This window comes from Sitophilus oryzae, unplaced genomic scaffold, assembly GCF_002938485.1.
Source record: "Sitophilus oryzae breed Bouriz unplaced genomic scaffold, Soryzae_2.0 scaffold_172_pilon_pilon, whole genome shotgun sequence".
NCBI lineage: Eukaryota > Metazoa > Arthropoda > Insecta > Coleoptera > Curculionidae > Sitophilus > Sitophilus oryzae.
The window spans coordinates 2,970,528-2,989,474 of NW_022146424.1; the positions used below are offsets into that span (position 1 = coordinate 2,970,528).

The 18,947-nt window shown below is 32.3% G+C and overlaps 1 protein-coding gene across 5 annotated transcripts in view; it reads left to right on the forward strand.

Moving 5' to 3' along the window:
• Positions 1–18,947, forward strand: part of LOC115881709 (E3 ubiquitin-protein ligase TRIP12) — a 35,184-nt gene that overhangs the window by 2,623 nt on the left and 13,614 nt on the right. For 3 of the 5 annotated variants that reach the window (XM_030899313.1, XM_030899311.1, XM_030899312.1), the window contains exons 4-14: positions 142–275; positions 951–1,147; positions 13,654–13,941; positions 14,930–15,142; positions 15,201–15,391; positions 16,669–16,857; positions 17,242–17,364; positions 17,428–17,635; positions 17,818–18,024; positions 18,088–18,264; positions 18,408–18,876. In XM_030899313.1, coding sequence (XP_030755173.1) covers positions 142–275; positions 951–1,147; positions 13,654–13,941; positions 14,930–15,142; positions 15,201–15,391; positions 16,669–16,857; positions 17,242–17,364; positions 17,428–17,635; positions 17,818–18,024; positions 18,088–18,264; positions 18,408–18,876 — 2,396 coding nt within the window. Of the gene's footprint in view, positions 1–141; positions 276–950; positions 1,148–10,975; positions 11,010–13,653; positions 13,942–14,929; positions 15,143–15,200; positions 15,392–16,668; positions 16,858–17,241; positions 17,365–17,427; positions 17,636–17,817; positions 18,025–18,087; positions 18,265–18,407; positions 18,877–18,947 lie in introns of those variants that run through there. The other 2 variants (XM_030899314.1, XM_030899315.1) reach the window with 2 other exon arrangements.

Below are 18,947 nucleotides of genomic sequence, written 5' to 3' on the forward strand. Positions count from 1 at the left end.
AAGCATCAAATTAAATAAGGTGTCATATGTCTACAGTTTATATGAAAATGTATTTCTACAGGTACCCAATATACGACAACAAAATATAAGATTATTTACGTATATTTTGAAACAATTTGTATGTTTCTATTAACATTTTAGGTTCACAAGTATTCTTTAAGGAGCCAATCAAAGTCTACAGAGAAACCTTTGATCTCAGCTACAATTACTAGCAACAACCAAACCAAAAACCAATTAGGCGGGGTGGTACCACACCAGCAGCAGAACTGGAAAAGGTAACTTTTTATCTAATATAACCATAGTAAATATTTATACATAATGTTTCTAAAAAAATACAAATATTTCAACTGGCAGTAGTATTTTGGCACCGGATATGTGTCTCTTTATTTTTTTAGTTATGTGTCTATCTCATTTTCAAAGTTATGGGTCTATCTGGTGTCTATCTGATACATATTATAGACGCCAAAGTTTGTATGATGGATGTTTCTTACTCTTTCACGCAAAAACTACTAAATGGATTTTAATGAAACTTTACAATAATATAGCCTATACATCAGAATAACACATAGGCTATAATTTATAAAGCTATTGTGTAAATTGTCCAAAATATAACGATAATGTTGAAAAATAATACACTGTTCCTTTAAATTCTGTCAAACGAATTGTAGACTATAAATTACAACTAGACACATCATAGGTACTTTCAAATATTGCCACTATGTGCTATAATAAATATTACACTTTATATTAATAAAATTCGATTTTTTTGCAGACGAAGTCGCGGGAAAAAGCCTAGTCTTTTATATTTTCATGTATATTTTAGAATCTTAGTCTTGAATTTCAAATACACTTTGTCCGATAAATCTCATTTGTTGCGGATTGCATACTGCTTATTATTTTATTTAACAATCTAATTAATGATGAGCATGTTAAATAGTGATTTTTGAAAGCTCGTTTTTCAGATCTACATTCGGCAAAAGGGAACTTGCAGCACTGGGGGCAGTGAGCAGCAACACCAGCACTTCCAGGCCTGTAGCCCTGCCATCGCACCACAGCAACTCCAACATTGTCCAGGAAAACGGAGCGGAGCCCTCGAGGCTCAGTCGTACGGGAGCGGTACTGCGCAGGAGCACAAGAAGCAGCAAAGGTACGTTTTTTTTCACCTTTTCTTCTAGACAAATGGAAAGAAATATTTATAAAATTGAGTACATTATTTTATTTTTACGTCAGCCTAATAATTTGCTTATATGATGATATTCAAAGTCTAAAATGGCATTACTCGCTAGTTTTGAAGTGCAATTAGTGGTAAAAGTTAAAAGTTTGTTAACTTTTTCTACTAATTATTGAAAATTACTACCACTGATTTTAACGTTCTGAATGCTTACATTGAAATTAGAGGAACAAACTTACTACGCTAATTGAAACCAGTAATTTATTCCACTAATTTCCGAATGAAGCTTTAAGCTTCATTCAGAGCCTCGCAATTAGTGGAATAAATTAGTGGTTTCAATTACACTTTATACTTTTTAATTTACGATCGTTCGTAATGTCTAAAAACACAATTAAAATTAATATCTATTATTTAACTAATTATTATCTATCAACAGCTTGGGGTATCAGGTGTATTCATAGAGAAAGCTTAATATTTAGCTTATAAAACAAAGTTTTGATTTCTAACCATAATTTCTCTAAACGGATAATATAAGGTCCAAAATGACATTCCAAAGTTTGTTAGCTTTTTCCACTAATTGAAAATTCGTACCACTAATTTTGATGTTCTAAATGCATACATTCGTTAAGAAATTAGAGTAACAAACCTCTACACTAATTGAAACTACTAATTTGTTCCACTAATTGCAATGTTCTGAATGAAGCTTTACTACCACTAATTTTGACGTTCTGAATGCTTATATGATGACAATCAATGTCTGGAATGACATTACTCGCTAGTTTTAAAAGTATAATTAGTGGAAAAAGTTAAAGGTCTGTTAACTTTTTCTGCCAATTTAAAATGACTACCACTAATTTTGATGTTCTGAGTGCTTACACTGAAATTAGTAAAACAAACTTCTACGCTAATTAAGACTACTAATTTATTCCACTAATTGCGATGTTCTGAATGAAGCTTTACTACCACTAATTTTGACGTTCTTAATGCTTATATGATGACAATCAACGCCTGGAATGACATTACTCGCTAGTTTTAAAGTATAATTAGTGGAAAAAGTTAAAGGTCTGTTAACTTTTTCTGCCAATTGAAAATGACTACCACTAATTTTGATGTTCTGAGTGCTTACACTTAAATTAGTGAAACAAACTTCTCTACGCTAATTAAGACTACTAATTTATTCCACTAATTGCGATGTTCTGAATGAAGCTTTACTACCACTAATTTTGACGTTCTGAATGCTTATATGATGACAATCAATGTCTGGAATGACATTACTCGCTAGTTTTAAAGTATAATTATTAGTGGAAAAAGTTAAAGGTCTGTTAACTTTTTCTGCCAATTTAAAATGACTACCAATAATTTTGATGTTCTGAGTGCTTACACTGAAATTAGTGAAACAAACTTCTACGCTAATTAAGACTACTAATTTATTCCACTAATTGCGATGTTCTGAATGAAGCTTTACTACCACTAATTTTGACGTTCTGAATGCTTATATGATGACAATCAATGTCTGGAATGACATTACTCGCTAGTTTTAAAGTATAATTAGTGGAAAAAGTTAAAGGTCTGTTTACTTTTTCTGCCAATTTAAAATGACTACCAATAATTTTGATGTTCTGAGTGCTTACGCTGAAATTAGTGAAACAAACTTCTACGCTAATTAAGACTACCAATTTATACCACTAATTTCGAGGTTCTGAATGAAGCTTAATTCGATTTAATTAAAACGGACCGTTTTTTCGTCTACACTCAAGGTTTTACTTGATACGTTTTGACTGAACAGGTAAAAGTTATGCGTAGACGGGGGGAGCTTAAAGCTAAGATATAATAAAATATGAATGGCACCAATTTAAAAATAATTATTTATCGATTTTGTATTTGTATTGTGTTCAAATAAATTAACTAACAGATAGCAATGGCAAAAATATCATTTATGTAAAATTAAATAACTGCCTTTTAAAATTCAAAACATCTGTTTTACTGTAATCTCATATTTATTTTTTGGATTAATGGTAGTAAATTAAAGGAGATAATTTTGTAACTATTTATTTATTTGGCAAAACGAGGTTTTTATGACCAGGGAATGTTTTTAATATTTCCTCTTTAAGTCGTTTTGGAATAAAATATCAATTACGATTTATTTACCAAATATTTAGTTTAGTAAATAAATAATTCATAAGTAAATATAATGGATTGTTTGTTTTTTTCTGTCGATACATATACGGAATGAATTATTGATAGTTGTGCCAGAAAAAGTTTTCGATCTCAGAAAAATAAGTAAACCTAGAGGGATTACAAAATACTTGTTGGTAGAACCGTCATGTTTAATATGTGTTTTTATTTAATTTGCAGAGATATTTTACCGGTACAGCGTTGCCCGCTTTTACATATTTTCTTTTAATCAAAATATTTTAGGAAACAAAAATTAATTTATTATAAATATATAAACAGTTATTATTTACGTCAACAAAACTCTCTTAACAGCACTTAAGGGACATAAAGGTTCATTATTACCGCTTTTCCTTTCAAGATATTCTAATAAGGTTGCGATGAGTTTTTTGCAACTGCTGTTTAGCTGCTTCGGCCATTTTGTACGCCTCGCATTACAAGCAGTTCTAAAAAGAACAATCTTCGACTGCAAGCTCTACTAGTACAATAATTTCAGCTTAAAGTATCACAACACAATTCAGTTCGGACTCCTAATACAATTGTCAAAACGAATCAAAATGTCATGAAATAAATTAAACTACAAAAACAACAAAAAATAAATGTGGCAACTTGACATTTTTTACAGCAGAGCTAACACCGAATGGCTAGCGGGAAGTAGTGATACCGGGTGTTGCATCGTCGGACGGGACATAGGAAATCCCATGTAAATTTTAATGGGGTCAGTTATTGGCTTCCCTAATTATTTTAGAAAATAATTCTATTTAGGTTTATTGAAGAGCACTAAAAACCCACATTCAAAAGAATAACTTTAGATATCTTTGATTAGCTCGTTTACGAGTTATCGCCGATTTCTTTTTAAATATTTCTCCTTTCTTATGGCCCTGTATTTACTTATGAGCACCAGTTAAGATAAAAGATAACTGTCAAATGAAGTTGTCATTTCAGAAATTTACCATGAATTTACCTATTTAGTGCTTTATTATTATTGAAAATTCATTCCTACATCGGAAATCTTAAAGATGTATTTATAACTACAAATTAATATGAATTAAAGTAAAATAAAGTAATCAATTACAAGGTTAATTATAGTATTATTACAATATTCAATAACTTATTAATTTAGGTGCTATTAAATTGTTAGAACTTTAAGATTTAAGAAAATGTTCAAATATTCCTCCATCGACTACTAGACAATAACCCTGGCGATCATAAAATTCTCTTCCTACATTCGCTAGTTGGTAAACTGAAATTCTATTGCATTCGGCAGAAATAGCATTTTTTAAGTCGTCTAGATTTGGGTATTTTTATTCTTGTATATCCTGTGGGCTATTTAAAAATGGCCCCAGAGAAAGAAATCATTTGGCGAAATATCAGGAGACCTTGCTGGCCAATTTACTGTGTGATTTAGGCCAATAACGTTTCCGTTAAAACTATTGTCTAAATATTCCCGAACAGCCAGGGTACTATGTGCCGGGCAGCCAACCATTTGGTACCAAACTTCCTGATTTTCCCTAGCGGCATCATGTAAAGCAGGTAAAATATGATTTTCGAGTAGTTCCAAATAATATTATGCATTTAAATTACGCGTAAGAAATTATGGCCCCATAATATTGTGTCCGAATATCCCTGCCCAAACATTTACTTTCTGTGGATATTGCGTCCTTGTTTCGACAAACCTGTTTTGGTTTTCTTTGTTCCAATGTTGATAATTTTGAACATTGGGTTCATTATTTAAGGTAAACGTGCATTCGTCAGTGAAACATTTGTTTTTTAAAAATTCCCTATCCATGTTTGCTCTTTCCATCATATCAAAACAAAACGCCTGCCGCCGTATTTCGTCCCCATCTCGTAGCTCTTGGTGCTTTTCATATTTGAAGGAATAGTATTTATGTCGTTTCAAAATTCGTAACGCTGCAATGTGATCTATTCCTATTTCATCCTCAAGTTTTCTTGTGCTGATCTTTTCATCGTTCTCTTCCACACACAATAAAACTTCCAAGTCGGTATCATTTCTTGCATCTTCTCTTTGTTCCTGCCTTGCTTCACATCTGCAGTTATTTATTAGGGTACCTTTGGTCTCAAATCTCTGGATATTCCTTGCGATTTTAGATTTTCCAGGTATCGGTCTATTCGGATACAGAGCAGCAAACATGGACACCTTTTGATAACTATTTCCTTGATAATACCATTTAATCATCAATACTTTTTCTTCGGTAGTGTAATTCATGGCTAATATTTTCGATGTAAGCACTAAATAGATAAATTTCTGAAATGACAACTTCATTTGACAGTTATCTTTTACCTTGACTGGTGCTCATAAGTAAATATAGGGCCATAAGAAAGGAGAAATATTTAAAAAGAAATCGGCGATAACTCGTAAACGGGCTAATCAAAAATATCTAAAGTTATTCTTTTGAATGTGGGTTTTAGTGCTCTTCAATAAACCTAAATAGAATTATACTCCAAAATAATTAGGGAAGCCAATAATTGACCCCATTAAAATTTACATGGGATTTCCTATGTCCCGCTCGACGATGCAACACCCGGTATATGCTACTGTAAATGTCCGAAATGCGGTAAAAACTAAGATAAGCGCGCTAAACCTAGGATTTACCAAAATCACTAACTAATTAAGTTAGCCTGGTTATTTATATGGTGTTAATGCATTGGTTAGCCTGGTTATTTGGAGGGTGTTAATGCATTGGTTAGCCTGATTATTTCGGGGGTGTTTGTGCATTGGTTAGGTGGTTATTTGGTAGGGTTGGTTGGTTTTTACTACCACTTGCTGACATTTACAGTAACATATATATTTCATATCCATTAAACTTTTAGTTACGTAATTGAGGGCGCAATTTTTAAATTCATTTTTGCCAACCATGACATATTCGGCGCCGTGCTGACTTAACTGGAATTTAAATTTTGCGCTGGGGATTCAGGCTCTGCTGTAAATATGTCAAGTTGCATTTATTTATTTATTTAGTTCCTGACATTATTGTTATTCGTTTTGACATTTCAGTTTTGTATTACGAGTTTTTGGTTTAAATAAATAGTATAGTGATACTTTAAGCTTGAAAATGTTTACTAACACACCTTGCAGTAGAACATTGTTCTTTTTAGAACCACGTTTAGTGTGAAGTGTAAAAGATAGCTTAATAGCCGTAAAAAACGCATTGTACCTTATTAGAATATTTTGAATGGGAAAGCGGTAGTAATGGCCCTTTACGTCCCTTAAGTGCTGTTAAGAAGGTGAGTTTTTTTATGTCAATAATAACTGTTTATATATTTACAATTATTAATTTATTTTTGTTTCCTAAAATATTTTGATTAAAAGAAAATATATAAAAGTGGACAACGCTGTGCCGGTCAAACTTAATCACATGACTAAGAGTTTATTTGGTATGAACTGTATGTAGATTTGGGTATGCCCGGAAACGGTATGATATTCTTCATTTAAACCGTAATTTTGACAAAATTTTGGTTCGGTCAAGCAGAAATTATCATCAATTATCATTTTAGAAGCTACTATGACGTCTTTTTTTTCAATTATACCATTTTGTGTCAGAATATTGCCCGTTTTTATAGCAGTACATTTCACACCCACTCATTAACGTTCTAGTATTTTCCTCTACGCTTCCAATAAGTTTCGCCGTCGTCGACCTGATAATTAGCGTTATGGAGATAATTTCCTAATCTTATCGGGATTTTTATTGAAAAACGAACGCGCTGCCTGCGCGGATCGACACCCGTTTTCTTGTAATTGAATGTTTTGTTTAATTGAACTTTTATCAGTGTGCCGCGGTCGACTGCAAAAATAACGTTGTCGAATGCCGTTGACGTTACAATATTGAACGTGTCGTTTTTCAATTTTTAAAAAAGCCGTGTTGTGTTCTACATAATTTAATATGTTGAATAATTGTATGAGTCGGACGTTTCAGTTCAGTGTTTTGCCGTATAATTGCATCGATTTTTACCATAGGCTTTTTAAGTTTTTTTGGTACGTTATTTCTTTTGTTTGGTGCTAAAAAAAGTATTATTCCAAGCAGCTGTTATCTGTCAAAGTTTCAATAAATTATTTGATTGTTTCCTTTAGGTTTATTCATATACAGGGTGGTCCGGACTGTATTCCGGAAACTTCGGCAGCATGTTCTGCTGATAAAAATAAGTAAAAAAGTTTATATAAATGTATGTCCTAAAATGCTTATTTTCGGAGATACAGGGTGTACAAATTTCATTTTTTGACGTGAGAAATTTGATTTTGATGTCAATATGACTCCTATTTGTAGGGGGCGCCACCCAAGAACGGTAAACTAATAGGATTGCTCACCCTCATAAGACGTACGTTCGCCTCTTCCCGCGCTTCAGCTGACAGTTGTGACGTCATTGTAGTTCTTGTCAAAGCCTTGTCATGATAGTGTGTATTATTAGTTGCCTATGGTAAACTTATAAAAGTAACAGCTGAGAAATTTTGAGTTAATTATTTTGTCAATTTTAAATGTGAAAAAGGTGTCTTTAAAGTTTTTAGAGCTATAGAGTGTATAAATACGTTCGTTTTGTGTTGTGGATTGTGACAAAGTGCTTTCTAAGTGCCCACGATTTTGTTTATTAATTATTTTGAAGCAAAATATGGAAGTACTCTAAAAAGAATGCTTGCAAAAGGTGATGCTGGGAACTGCTGTTCTTAAAAATGCATTATCCGAGTATTTAATACGATTTATACAGTTAATTTTCTATACTGCATACATATAAGGTGTTTAAATAAATAAACTAAATAATGAACGTTTTGCATTCGGCAACCAATAATGCACGTGTGTGTATTATTGGTAGCCGGATAGGGACTAAAAATCATGACAAGGACTACAATGACGTCACAAAGCGAGTAGTTTTCGCATGCACCTGGCGGACACTTTTGGCTGAATGAGCAGCCCTATTAGGTTAACTGTTCTTGGGCGCCACCTACATGCGTTTTAACTGTTTTGAAGGATAATAACTTTTCGTCCGTACCTGTATAAAACTACTAAGTAGAAAAATATACATTTACGACGTTTTTTATGTAAAAAAAGGTCTATTGGTAAAGATCGCTACGAGTAATGGTTCTCAAGATATTTGGAATCGAAATTATCAATACCTGTTATCATTGACAAATTTTAAATGTTTTTGCGCCAAAAATTCAACAGAAACTATTTCATCATAATTTATACGAAGAAAAATTTATGATTAATTTAAAAAAATAAGTCAAATAGTATCAATAATAAAATTCAGTCAAATAACTATCTCTACTCTCATGTTTATTTTATTTTCAATAATGACATGTATTGACTATTTCCATTCTGAATATATTGAGAACGGTTGCTCGTAGCTATTTTCACTATGAGACATTTTTACGTAAAAAATTACGGAAATGTATATTTTTTCACCCAATAGTTTTATACAAGTACGGACGGAAAGTTATTAAACCGAAACCGTTAAAACACATGTAGGTGACGTCCCTTACATTTACAATAAGAGTCATATTACATTACAATAAGAGTCATATTGACATCAAAATAAAATTTCCCACGTCAAAAAACCCTCAGACACCAATTTTTATCCAAATATTGATGTTACTTCAGAAATTATTTGGAAAAAGTCGAAATAAAAATGAAACTTCTACACCCTGTATCTCCGAAGCTAAGCATTTTAGGACATACATACTTAGGAATTTTTTACTTATTTTTATTTGCAAAATATGCTGCCAAAGTTTCCGGAATACAGTTCGGACCACCCTGTATAGAGGAAGAATATTTTTTTAACGGTGTAGTTTAAAATTCAAGAAAAATATTTTTTTGGAAAGAGATTTGTGTGTCTGCGAGAAAAAATGTTCTATCCTTTTTTAATATTTCTATAATTAGTGTTAATTTTTTTGACAAGTTTTACGTAAATTTTTAGTAAATTTCGTCTAGAGATTGACCTCATCATAATTATCACGATTGGTATTCCCCAACGTCTTTAAAGCCGTTTTTTTTTCGATCGCATGGTATTTTCTGTCATTTTTAGATGTCACCTGTCGAACTCTTCCTTGACATATTTTGTAAACATGTGTGATATAATCATAACACAAAAATTGATATTACTGGTAATAATACAATATACATATAGGGTCCATTTTTTGACAGCGACAGATGTCAATTTCCTCTGCTATTATATTATAACATACAGGGTGGCGCCACCCTGAAATTGTATTATTATTTTGCATACTACTGTGACCTCGTTTTTATTCAATCACGCTATATTTCCGTTTTTCTAGTGTTTTTTTTTGCTGTCGTCATATTCCTGATAGTATCTATATCTAATCTTATGATACTAATACAGTCTCAAATGTAAAATACTTACAATCGAAGTAAAGTAAATACAAAACGGATTAGAATGTCCAAATTATATTTTTAAACCAATAATGAAATGCTATTCAGCTTGAAAATTAACATTTAAAAAACAAGTTTTGCCATTTTAGGGGTTACTCTACCTTGTCCTCTCTGCTTTTTGTGTGTTTGTTTTTAAGCGTCTGTGTTTACACTGATGGGATCTGTAGACAAACAATAAGTTTCAATAATTTTTATGCGCGTTATATTTTGTTTATTATTACAAGATATATGGCAAACATTTTTTTTTGAAAATAACTTTTATACCAATGCTTCAGTGCATTGCATAGCAGTTATTGACTGAATTGCTGAGGTAAGTAATTTATTGGCAGTATTTTTATACAAAAATCTGCCTCTAATTCTAAAGCTTAAAATTATTTGTTATAATTGTTGTCTACTGTCGCATAGTAGATATTACAGAAGATAAATTTAAAGGGATATAGTTGGGAAAAGCATGTTAAAATTTAAAATCTAGAAAGATAATGACATATTATATAGAAAATAACTAAACCTAATAAAATTATGTTATTTTTAAATATTATTCGAAGAAGTATAATAATATAAAAGAATACTTTAGAGACTGTCTTGGTTGAATTCAAATAATAAACATTTAAATTTCAGTTGAATTATTTAGGAGATTCATGAACCCGACGTGCCGGTTAGACACTAGTAACTCCTTTATAACCAGGTATAAGAAGCATTTATTCAAAAATTAGGATAAATGAATAAGGAAATTTTGTATACAAAAGAACCTAAATAACAATAAAGTCATCAGAAGCAAATCATTTATAATAACAGCCCAATATAGCAGTTTATTTAAATAAGGTTTAGAGATTAAAATTCTGTTATAAATTCATTTACCTACATTGTAACAATGGTTACTTAGCTCTTGTTATTTATGACATGACTCATAAAAACATTTACCTGGGGGCTATTAAGGCGTTTGGGGCTATTAAGGCGTTTCACGGCAGAACTTACTTCAGAATCGTCTTTAATTGTGTTTATGATATTTCGAATACTAGGAATTTATATTATTTGTAATGTGTTATAGTTTAATTTACTAAAACGACCGAGTCTTCGTTCTGGCTGTTTCGAATGGTGTTTCTCAGTCGTTGGCTTGGTGTATTAGAAGCAGTACCATTTTTGAGACAGACATATTTTACTAATATGGTGATATATAGTCTAGAACGCGCAACTTATTTGTAATTATGTGTTTGAAGATATCGGTCTTAGTGCAATTTGATGTAAAAATATGCTTAGATTTTTACTAGGTAAGAGTTATATACACATGAATTTTTTTTTCGAAGTGAAATATTTTTATTTTTCGTCAATTTTTGTTACTAAAAGGGGTTTTAAACAGGGTTGGCATGATTTAAATCATTTTTTTAATTTTAATCATGTGATTTAAATAAAAAACAAAATAATTTTATTGAAACTTTATAATAAATCAAAAAATAACTGTAAAAGTTATAAAAATCTGTCCTAGAAAACTATAGAAAATATTTCTATAACAGATAATAAATCGAAAAATAATTGTAAATTTTATAAAACTATATAAAAATATCTATTAATCAATTTAAATGTTGAACCGATTTTTGAAGCAATTTCGTGTGAATCCATAAGACCGCTAAACGCAGGGATTCATTTTAAAATTTATGTGTAAGTGACAAAAATTGTTCAAAAATTCGCTGTTCGAATACATATCATTCGCAGACTAGTTCCAGAACTAGGTTCTTCTGATATAAAGTACATTTTTACTCGGAATAAAACACTATTTTTTTAAACATTACAAATAATTTTTTAATCAATTTCAAACATTGCAAATAATACAAACAGTAATCGAGAAACAATTTGTACACTCGTTGAATTTGACACTTCAGTTAAATAATATATTTTTGTACTTTGCGCTTAGGCGTAACAGTGCTTTGCTTTTATGCCTAGCCATTAAAATAACAAAAATTAATACTTTTGAGACGTTTGAAAAAAAAATCCTTTTCATCTGAAGCGAGCGACTTTTTTGCGGAATATATTGGTAACCGATGTGGAAAAATGACGCGCCGTAGAATTGTTAATGTTATCGGTTTCGCCCAGAGTTATAAAGATTTAGTCATTTAGGATAGGACTTTAATTGGAAATAAGTCCTAGACATTTGGAAATCCGATTTAAATATTGTTTTGAATTAAAATCAAAAAAATCTGATTTAAATCAAAAAAATCTGATTTTCTTGATTTTTTTTCAATAGTAATATAATTTCAGATTCATTTTTTGATAGATGGTTATTATTAATTTTCATTAACATGATATTTTTTTGCTATTGTTGAAGTATCACATTTTTCTTGACTATTATTACCCTTTCCGTAGCATTGAACTAATAGTATATTGTTTTGTTAGGAGCAAAAATGACACTTTTTGTGACGAGACTGTACGTACGACATTTAGGCGAGCCACAAAAAGTCATTTTTACTCCGAATAGAACATGCTATTTTTTCAAACTAAATAATTTTTTAAACAATTTCAAACGTTTAAATTATAAAAACTTTTGCGACCTTTGAAAAAAAAGTTATTTTAGGCTTCTTTAACATTTTAAAACAGTAAAAAATATGACGTTAATTAAAATTCTATCAATAACAATCTATCAAAGAATGAAAACGAAATTCTATTACTTTTGATTTTTAGGACTTTTCTTTAGGAAAAAATTCAATCATATTTTCATATTTTTTTTTAATCAAACGGTATGGAAATTTGGAAAAGTATAAACGGGATTAAACCATTTTAGAACAAGCAAAATTTTTATGAAGAATGTATTTTTCTCAAAATGTCGATAACAAAAAAGTTTTTCCTCTTGTAAAGACAATCCGGGGTCATACTGTATACCGGGTGCGTCTCAAAAGTGGCTCACCCCTACAATTTTTTTATTTTTTCAGTAAAAAAAACGAGATTTGGTATGTTAGTATATGACATAAATTAGGATTGATTGACGTATTCAACTGTTTTCGGTCACTTCCTGTTTCACCGGAAATGACTACAATTTTTGATTTTTAAATGGTACCCTCTGTATTTCTTTACTTTATTCGATAGACAATGTCATTCTGAGTAGAATGACATATCACATGTCACCTTTTGACTTTTCATATATGGTTAATTTGAAATTATAACATGCGGTTCATATCGAAAATTTGACTCGAAATACCGAAATTTGTATCGAATTATTCGTAAAAAAATGCTTTTTCCAAATATGCTAATGAGCCACCCTTGTTTCATTAGAAAAAATTGAGATATGATTAAAAATACGATTTGGGCATCTTTTAGCCGCCCAGGACAAGACACTAAAAACATTAGACGATGAAATCTATTTTTCCAAGACTCCTTGATTAAAAATTAGTATTTTTAACATAGCCGTGGCACTCTAGATTGAAATTTAAAATACGATTTTTTATTAAGCGAGAACGTCAAAAGTTGACATGTGATATGTCATTCTACTCTATGATGACTCTACTCGAATGACATGTTTTGTCGAATAAAGTAAAGAAAAAAAAGTTGTAGTCATTTGCGGTAAAATAGGAAGTGACCAAAAACAATTGAACACGTCAATCAATCCTAATTAATGTCATATACCAAATTTCTTTTTTTTATCTGAAAAAATAAAAAAGTTATAGGGGGTGAGCCACTTTTGAGACACACGGTATAACGACTAGTTCGTTGTCGCTTAAATTATTAGTTTGAGAATTCGCTAGTATACCATTAGGTATATAGTTTTTTTACTATAGATTTGGTGTAGCCGTTTAAGCAAATTTTGTTATAATTTTTCATGATAACCAGGTCCTGTGACTATTCGATTTGGCAACAGTCTTAGGATATTGGTTCTTTCTAAAAAAAATCTGATAGCACAACCATTAATCGGCGTTTTGTTTGCAGGCCAAGGTACCTCAACAACGGGTTCGTGTGCCAGCAGCTCGAGCGGCGGCGCTAGCGGTGGGGGCGCGGCGAGCGGCCGAAGGTCTGTCGGGGGCGGCTCGGCCTCCGCCAGGACGCACCACCATACCAAGGCAGCGGCTGCGGCGGCATCAGCAGTGCCCGTGTCGACTGTAGCGGCGCAAAATCCGCCGCCAGCGTTGCTACCCGTCCCCCAGCAGCAGCAGGGCTCGCAGAGGACCATGGCGGCTGATCAACCGCCAGTCGACGTGCCCAACAACGGACTGTCTGGTTAGTATTAAACCTAGCTTTCAGAAACTGATTTAATCACTCATATCAAAAACTAACATTAAGTAATTCTTAGAATAAGTCTTAAACACCCTCTACACTATGCGCGAAACAGTTCCTCGTCTAACTTTCTCTCGTCTCGGCTTATTTTTATTTCTTAAAACGTATCTATAAAAAGTTGTCGTGAAATTGCGGAGGAGGACGTGGGGGATTTTTTTAGCGGCTTTCCTTTTGTCTCGAACTACTTCCACGACGCCAGTTTCTATGCCAGAGACAAAGGACTTTTTTTTATAAATCTACATATAATCATACATATAACAACTTATAATTAAGGATACGCACTTACTTGCTAAAATATTTAGAAAAATTAAGGGGGAACTCGTTAATTTACTGTTACTAAAAATAATACAGGGTGGCGCACCTCATTCGCGTCGGTTGATTATACGAAAACGGAAAGATGTAGATACAAAATATTTTATAGGTATATGTGGGGAGGCAATGCGCACAATTTAAAATTATTTTGAAATATTCAGGGTGTCTCAGAACTAAGATCCATGTCATAGTTATATTTTTTCTTATGGAACACCCAGTATTTTATTTCATTTTTGGATTCTTGGGCCCAAAAAAGGCTCGGACCACCCTGTATATAAAATAATAAGTTTTTAATGACCTGTATGTTTGATAACTGGTAACATATATATTGTTGAAAACGTCACCTGGATTTAGCAAAATTGACAGAAATCACGGATAAAAACCAAAATGAATAGTCAACCGAACTTAATAGAGTTTGTATATTGTTTGAAGGATTTAGTTTACAGTTTAGGTAACCCTCCTTTTTAAAATAATATTCGAAAGTAGAAGAGAGAAAACATTACCTGTGTTTTCATGTCTGTAAACTGTTAGGAACATTTTCAATAAAACATCAAATAAATATCAAACAAAAAGTATTTGTATGATGTCGACTTTATCGAAAATGAATCGTAATTTTTAGCTTCCGATGAGCCACCGTCTCCCCAAGAAGCTACGCAGGCGGTACCGACCACAGGAGCGCCATCCGGTCCGGGAGCCGATTCTGAGAGCGATGACAGCGAGGTGGGGCGTCTTCAGGCTCTGCTCGAGGCCAGGGGTTTGCCCCCGCATTTGTTTGGGGCGCTAGGGCCTCGCATGCAGCACCTACTTCACAGGAGCATGGGATCCAATAGCTGTAAGTATTTTATAATTTGATAGCGAAAAATGTATATAAATTTTGATTTCTTTTCTAGCTGTAGCAAGAGCACAGGCTCTTATTCCTGGCCTACAAGCATCGGGCGATGAAGGTCAGCAACTGCAAGCTGTCATAGAGATGTGTCAGGTTTTGGTCATGGGTAACGAAGAAATTTTGACTGGGTTCCCTGTCAAGCAAGTTGTACCAGCCCTCATCACACTCTTACAAATGGAACACAACTTTGATATTGTAAGTTTTTGTTATATTTATTTTGTTTTTTCGATAATAATATTCTTTAGGTAAAGCTAACATATAGTTCTTCTTACGTAATTTTTACTTGTTTTGATATTGTGAATGGTAATGTTTTGGCTCAAATAAAAATACTTAGACTGCATTATGGTCGTTTTTAAGAACATTTTTATTTTTCAATTTTTTATTTCAATGTTTTGTTATTCTATTTTATACCTTATTTAACTTTTTTGCTATCCCACTACTGGATAGATTGCGACAGAAAACATCCAAAAAATGACAGGAAATACCGTATGATCGAAAAAAAGGCGTCCAGTTGGCTTGGAACTGGCGATCGATTACAGTCCCCATATAAATTTACATATAAAATGACAGCGATCTTCATTTCATAGCCATCGCTGACGCCGTTTTTTTTTTCGATCATATTGTACAATTTACCGGTGCAAATATCACTGTCAGGTATCCTCTCGTTGTATAGACTAGTAAAAAATAATTAAAATTATAATTTCTATAACTTCATTTAGAACTTCAAAATTAGATGGACTAAATTAGTGGTTTCAATTAGCATACAAGTTTGTTCCTCAAATATCAATGTAAGCATTCAAAACGTTAAAATTAGTAGTAGTACTTTTCAATTAGTAGAAAAAGCTAATGAACTTTTAAAACTTTCCACACTAGCTGTTCTTCAAAATTTGCTATTAATGTCATTTTGGGCTTTGATTATTATCAGTCAAGAGAAATTGTGGTAAGAAATTAAAAGTTTATTGTTCTATAAGCTAATTATTAGGCTTTTTTATGGATACACCTGACTACGGCAAGTTGATTTTAATTATATTTTTTAGACATTATGAATGATAGTAAACTCTTAAGTACAAAGTAAAAATAAAAACGTCTAATTTATTCCACTAATTTTGAGGTTTTGAATGAGGCTTAAAGCACTGAGGTGTCGTGTTGTGAAAAGTTACACAAGAAGAACTATATAACAGTCAGCCTCTTTGTCAAGTTATTGTGGGATTATTTTTATGTTAAAATTTATATAAATTATCGGCATTTTTATACAAAGAATATCATGGTGGTTATTAATTAATATGCCTCTGTACTGATATTCTTTTAAATATGCCAAAATAAAAACTTTATGGTGCATATCAGGTGCAGTCTCTTTTCAAGACTCAGTTGACTGTGTATTCTTTTGCAGACATTTATTCGTTTACTCTTTCTTTTAAAAAATAGATCGTCTGTATACTGAATTCTAACATAAAACGGTGATGTTTTTTTAGATGAATCATGCCTGCCGCGCTTTGACTTATATGATGGAAGCTCTCCCCAGATCTTCGACGGTTGTGGTCGATGCCGTTCCAGTTTTCCTGGAAAAATTACAAGTGATTCAGTGTATGGACGTGGCGGAACAATCTTTGACAGCTCTCGACATGCTGTCCAGAAGACATTCGAAGTCAATCTTACAAGCTGTAAGTTTTAGTCAAATAGATTTATTGCTATTTTTTAAGAAGTTATAAGTTACGATGCGAACAGACTAATCTCTAATTTTTTGATAAATTCGTTATTTTTTTCGGTACTTATTTGCACTCGCACTTTTTTTGTTTTATTAAATTATTGAAACAAAAAGTTTGTCTTATTTTTTTTATTGGACACAAACACCTAGAAACCAGAAATATTTTTAAACAGTTTTAAGCAAGTATTTAAAACAAGTAATGGTTTTTAAACACTATTAAACACTATTTTTTAAACAAAATGTTTAAAACATAGCGAGTCTGCTTAACAGTATATTTTCTTTTTTTTTTTATTTTGTATATTAATGTATGTTTATAAAGTGTTTTTTATTATTTTTTTAGAGAGGTGTATCTGCATGTCTGACCTACTTAGATTTCTTCCCTATCAATGCTCAGCGTAACGCCTTTTCCGTAACTGCCAATTGTTGTCTCAATTTAACTTCAGAAGAATTTCAATATGTACAGGTCAGTAGTAATATTAATCCAACAAATATGAGAATTTTACTTAATATTTTTGGGTCTTTTTAGGATTCCTTACCTCTTCTTGCCTCCAGACTGACCCAGCAAGACAAAAAGTGCGTCGAAAGCGTTTGTCTGGCATTCTCCAGACTTGTAGATAGTTTCCAGTTAGAACCAGCCAGATTACAGGAAATAGCTAGTCCAGAATTATTGACCAATTTGCAACAGTTGTTAGTGGTGACGCCTCCTATTATTAGTACAGGGACTTTCATTACAGGTAAAATTTCTTTAAAAAGAAATAAAAACATATAAAAAACTACTAAATTTATTTTGTTTACATTTGGTAGAATGTATTGTTACGTTTTTATTAGGTTCGAGGATTTATTAAGATAACTTACCTTTTTCTCTTTCAATCCTTTTACCGCATTTTTGGTAATAATTGATTTATTTTTTTCTTAGTGCTGAGAATGTTGTCTGTGATGTGCGCTAACTGCCCTGACCTGGCACTGACGTTACTCAAACAGAGCATAGCCGAAACTTTACTATATTTATTGACCGGATCTGCGGAAATCAACCACGATATCATTGAGCTCGTTCCTAGACAGCCGCAAGAATTGTTTGAAATCACTTGCTTAATAGGAGAACTGATGCCTAAGTTACCCACAGGTAGGATTGAAAAGTAGTTGACGAAAAAATCGAATTTATTAATATATTTTTTTTAATTTTTAGATGGAATATTCTCTGTTGATACACTATTGGAGAGGCCTATTAGTATGGCGAAGGATCAACCGATTTGGCAATGGAGAGATGATAGAGGTTGGTGGCATCCATATGGACCAGTTGATGGGAGAATTATTGAGTCTGCTCATCAAAATGGCGAGGATGAAGTTAGCTTAAATACATTAGGTAAGCTTTCTATTTTGTTCATCATTTTATAATTACAATTAGCTAATTTTAAAAACTCCTTTTTGATTATTCTTGACAAATTTTTAATTGTAAATAAAGTAGCATACAAACTTTGTAAAATGTTTTTACTTTTTTAATTACAGGTAGGATATATACAATTGACTTTCACTCCATGCAACAAATTAACGAAGACACGGGAACTTCGAGACCAGTTCAGAGGTTATGCACGCCTACCAGCAATAGGTCTAGTTCTTCTGAACCGGCTCAGTCGTCAAGCAGACCTAGTTCAGCTAGTAGGGATGCCAGGGTTGCTTGTTTGAGGGAAGAAAGAGGTTTAGCTGCAGCCTTCATTAGATCGCTTTTCTCAGTGTTATACGAAGTTTATTCTTCAAGCGCCGGGCCAGCTGTGCGATGCAAGTGTCTAAAAGCTTTGCTCAGAATGGTATATTATGCCACGCCAGAATTGCTAAAAGAAGTTTTAAAGAATCAGATCGTGAGCAGTCATTTGGCAGGAATGATGGCTTCCAGCGATTTAAGAATTGTTGTAGGAGCTTTGCAAATGGCCGAAATTTTGATGAACAAACTTCCTGATGAGTTTGGAGTACATTTTAGGTTAGTAGAAGGCACTTAATCGTATTATAATTCATTATGTACGTTACGCACTTTTTGTAGCATTAAAATAT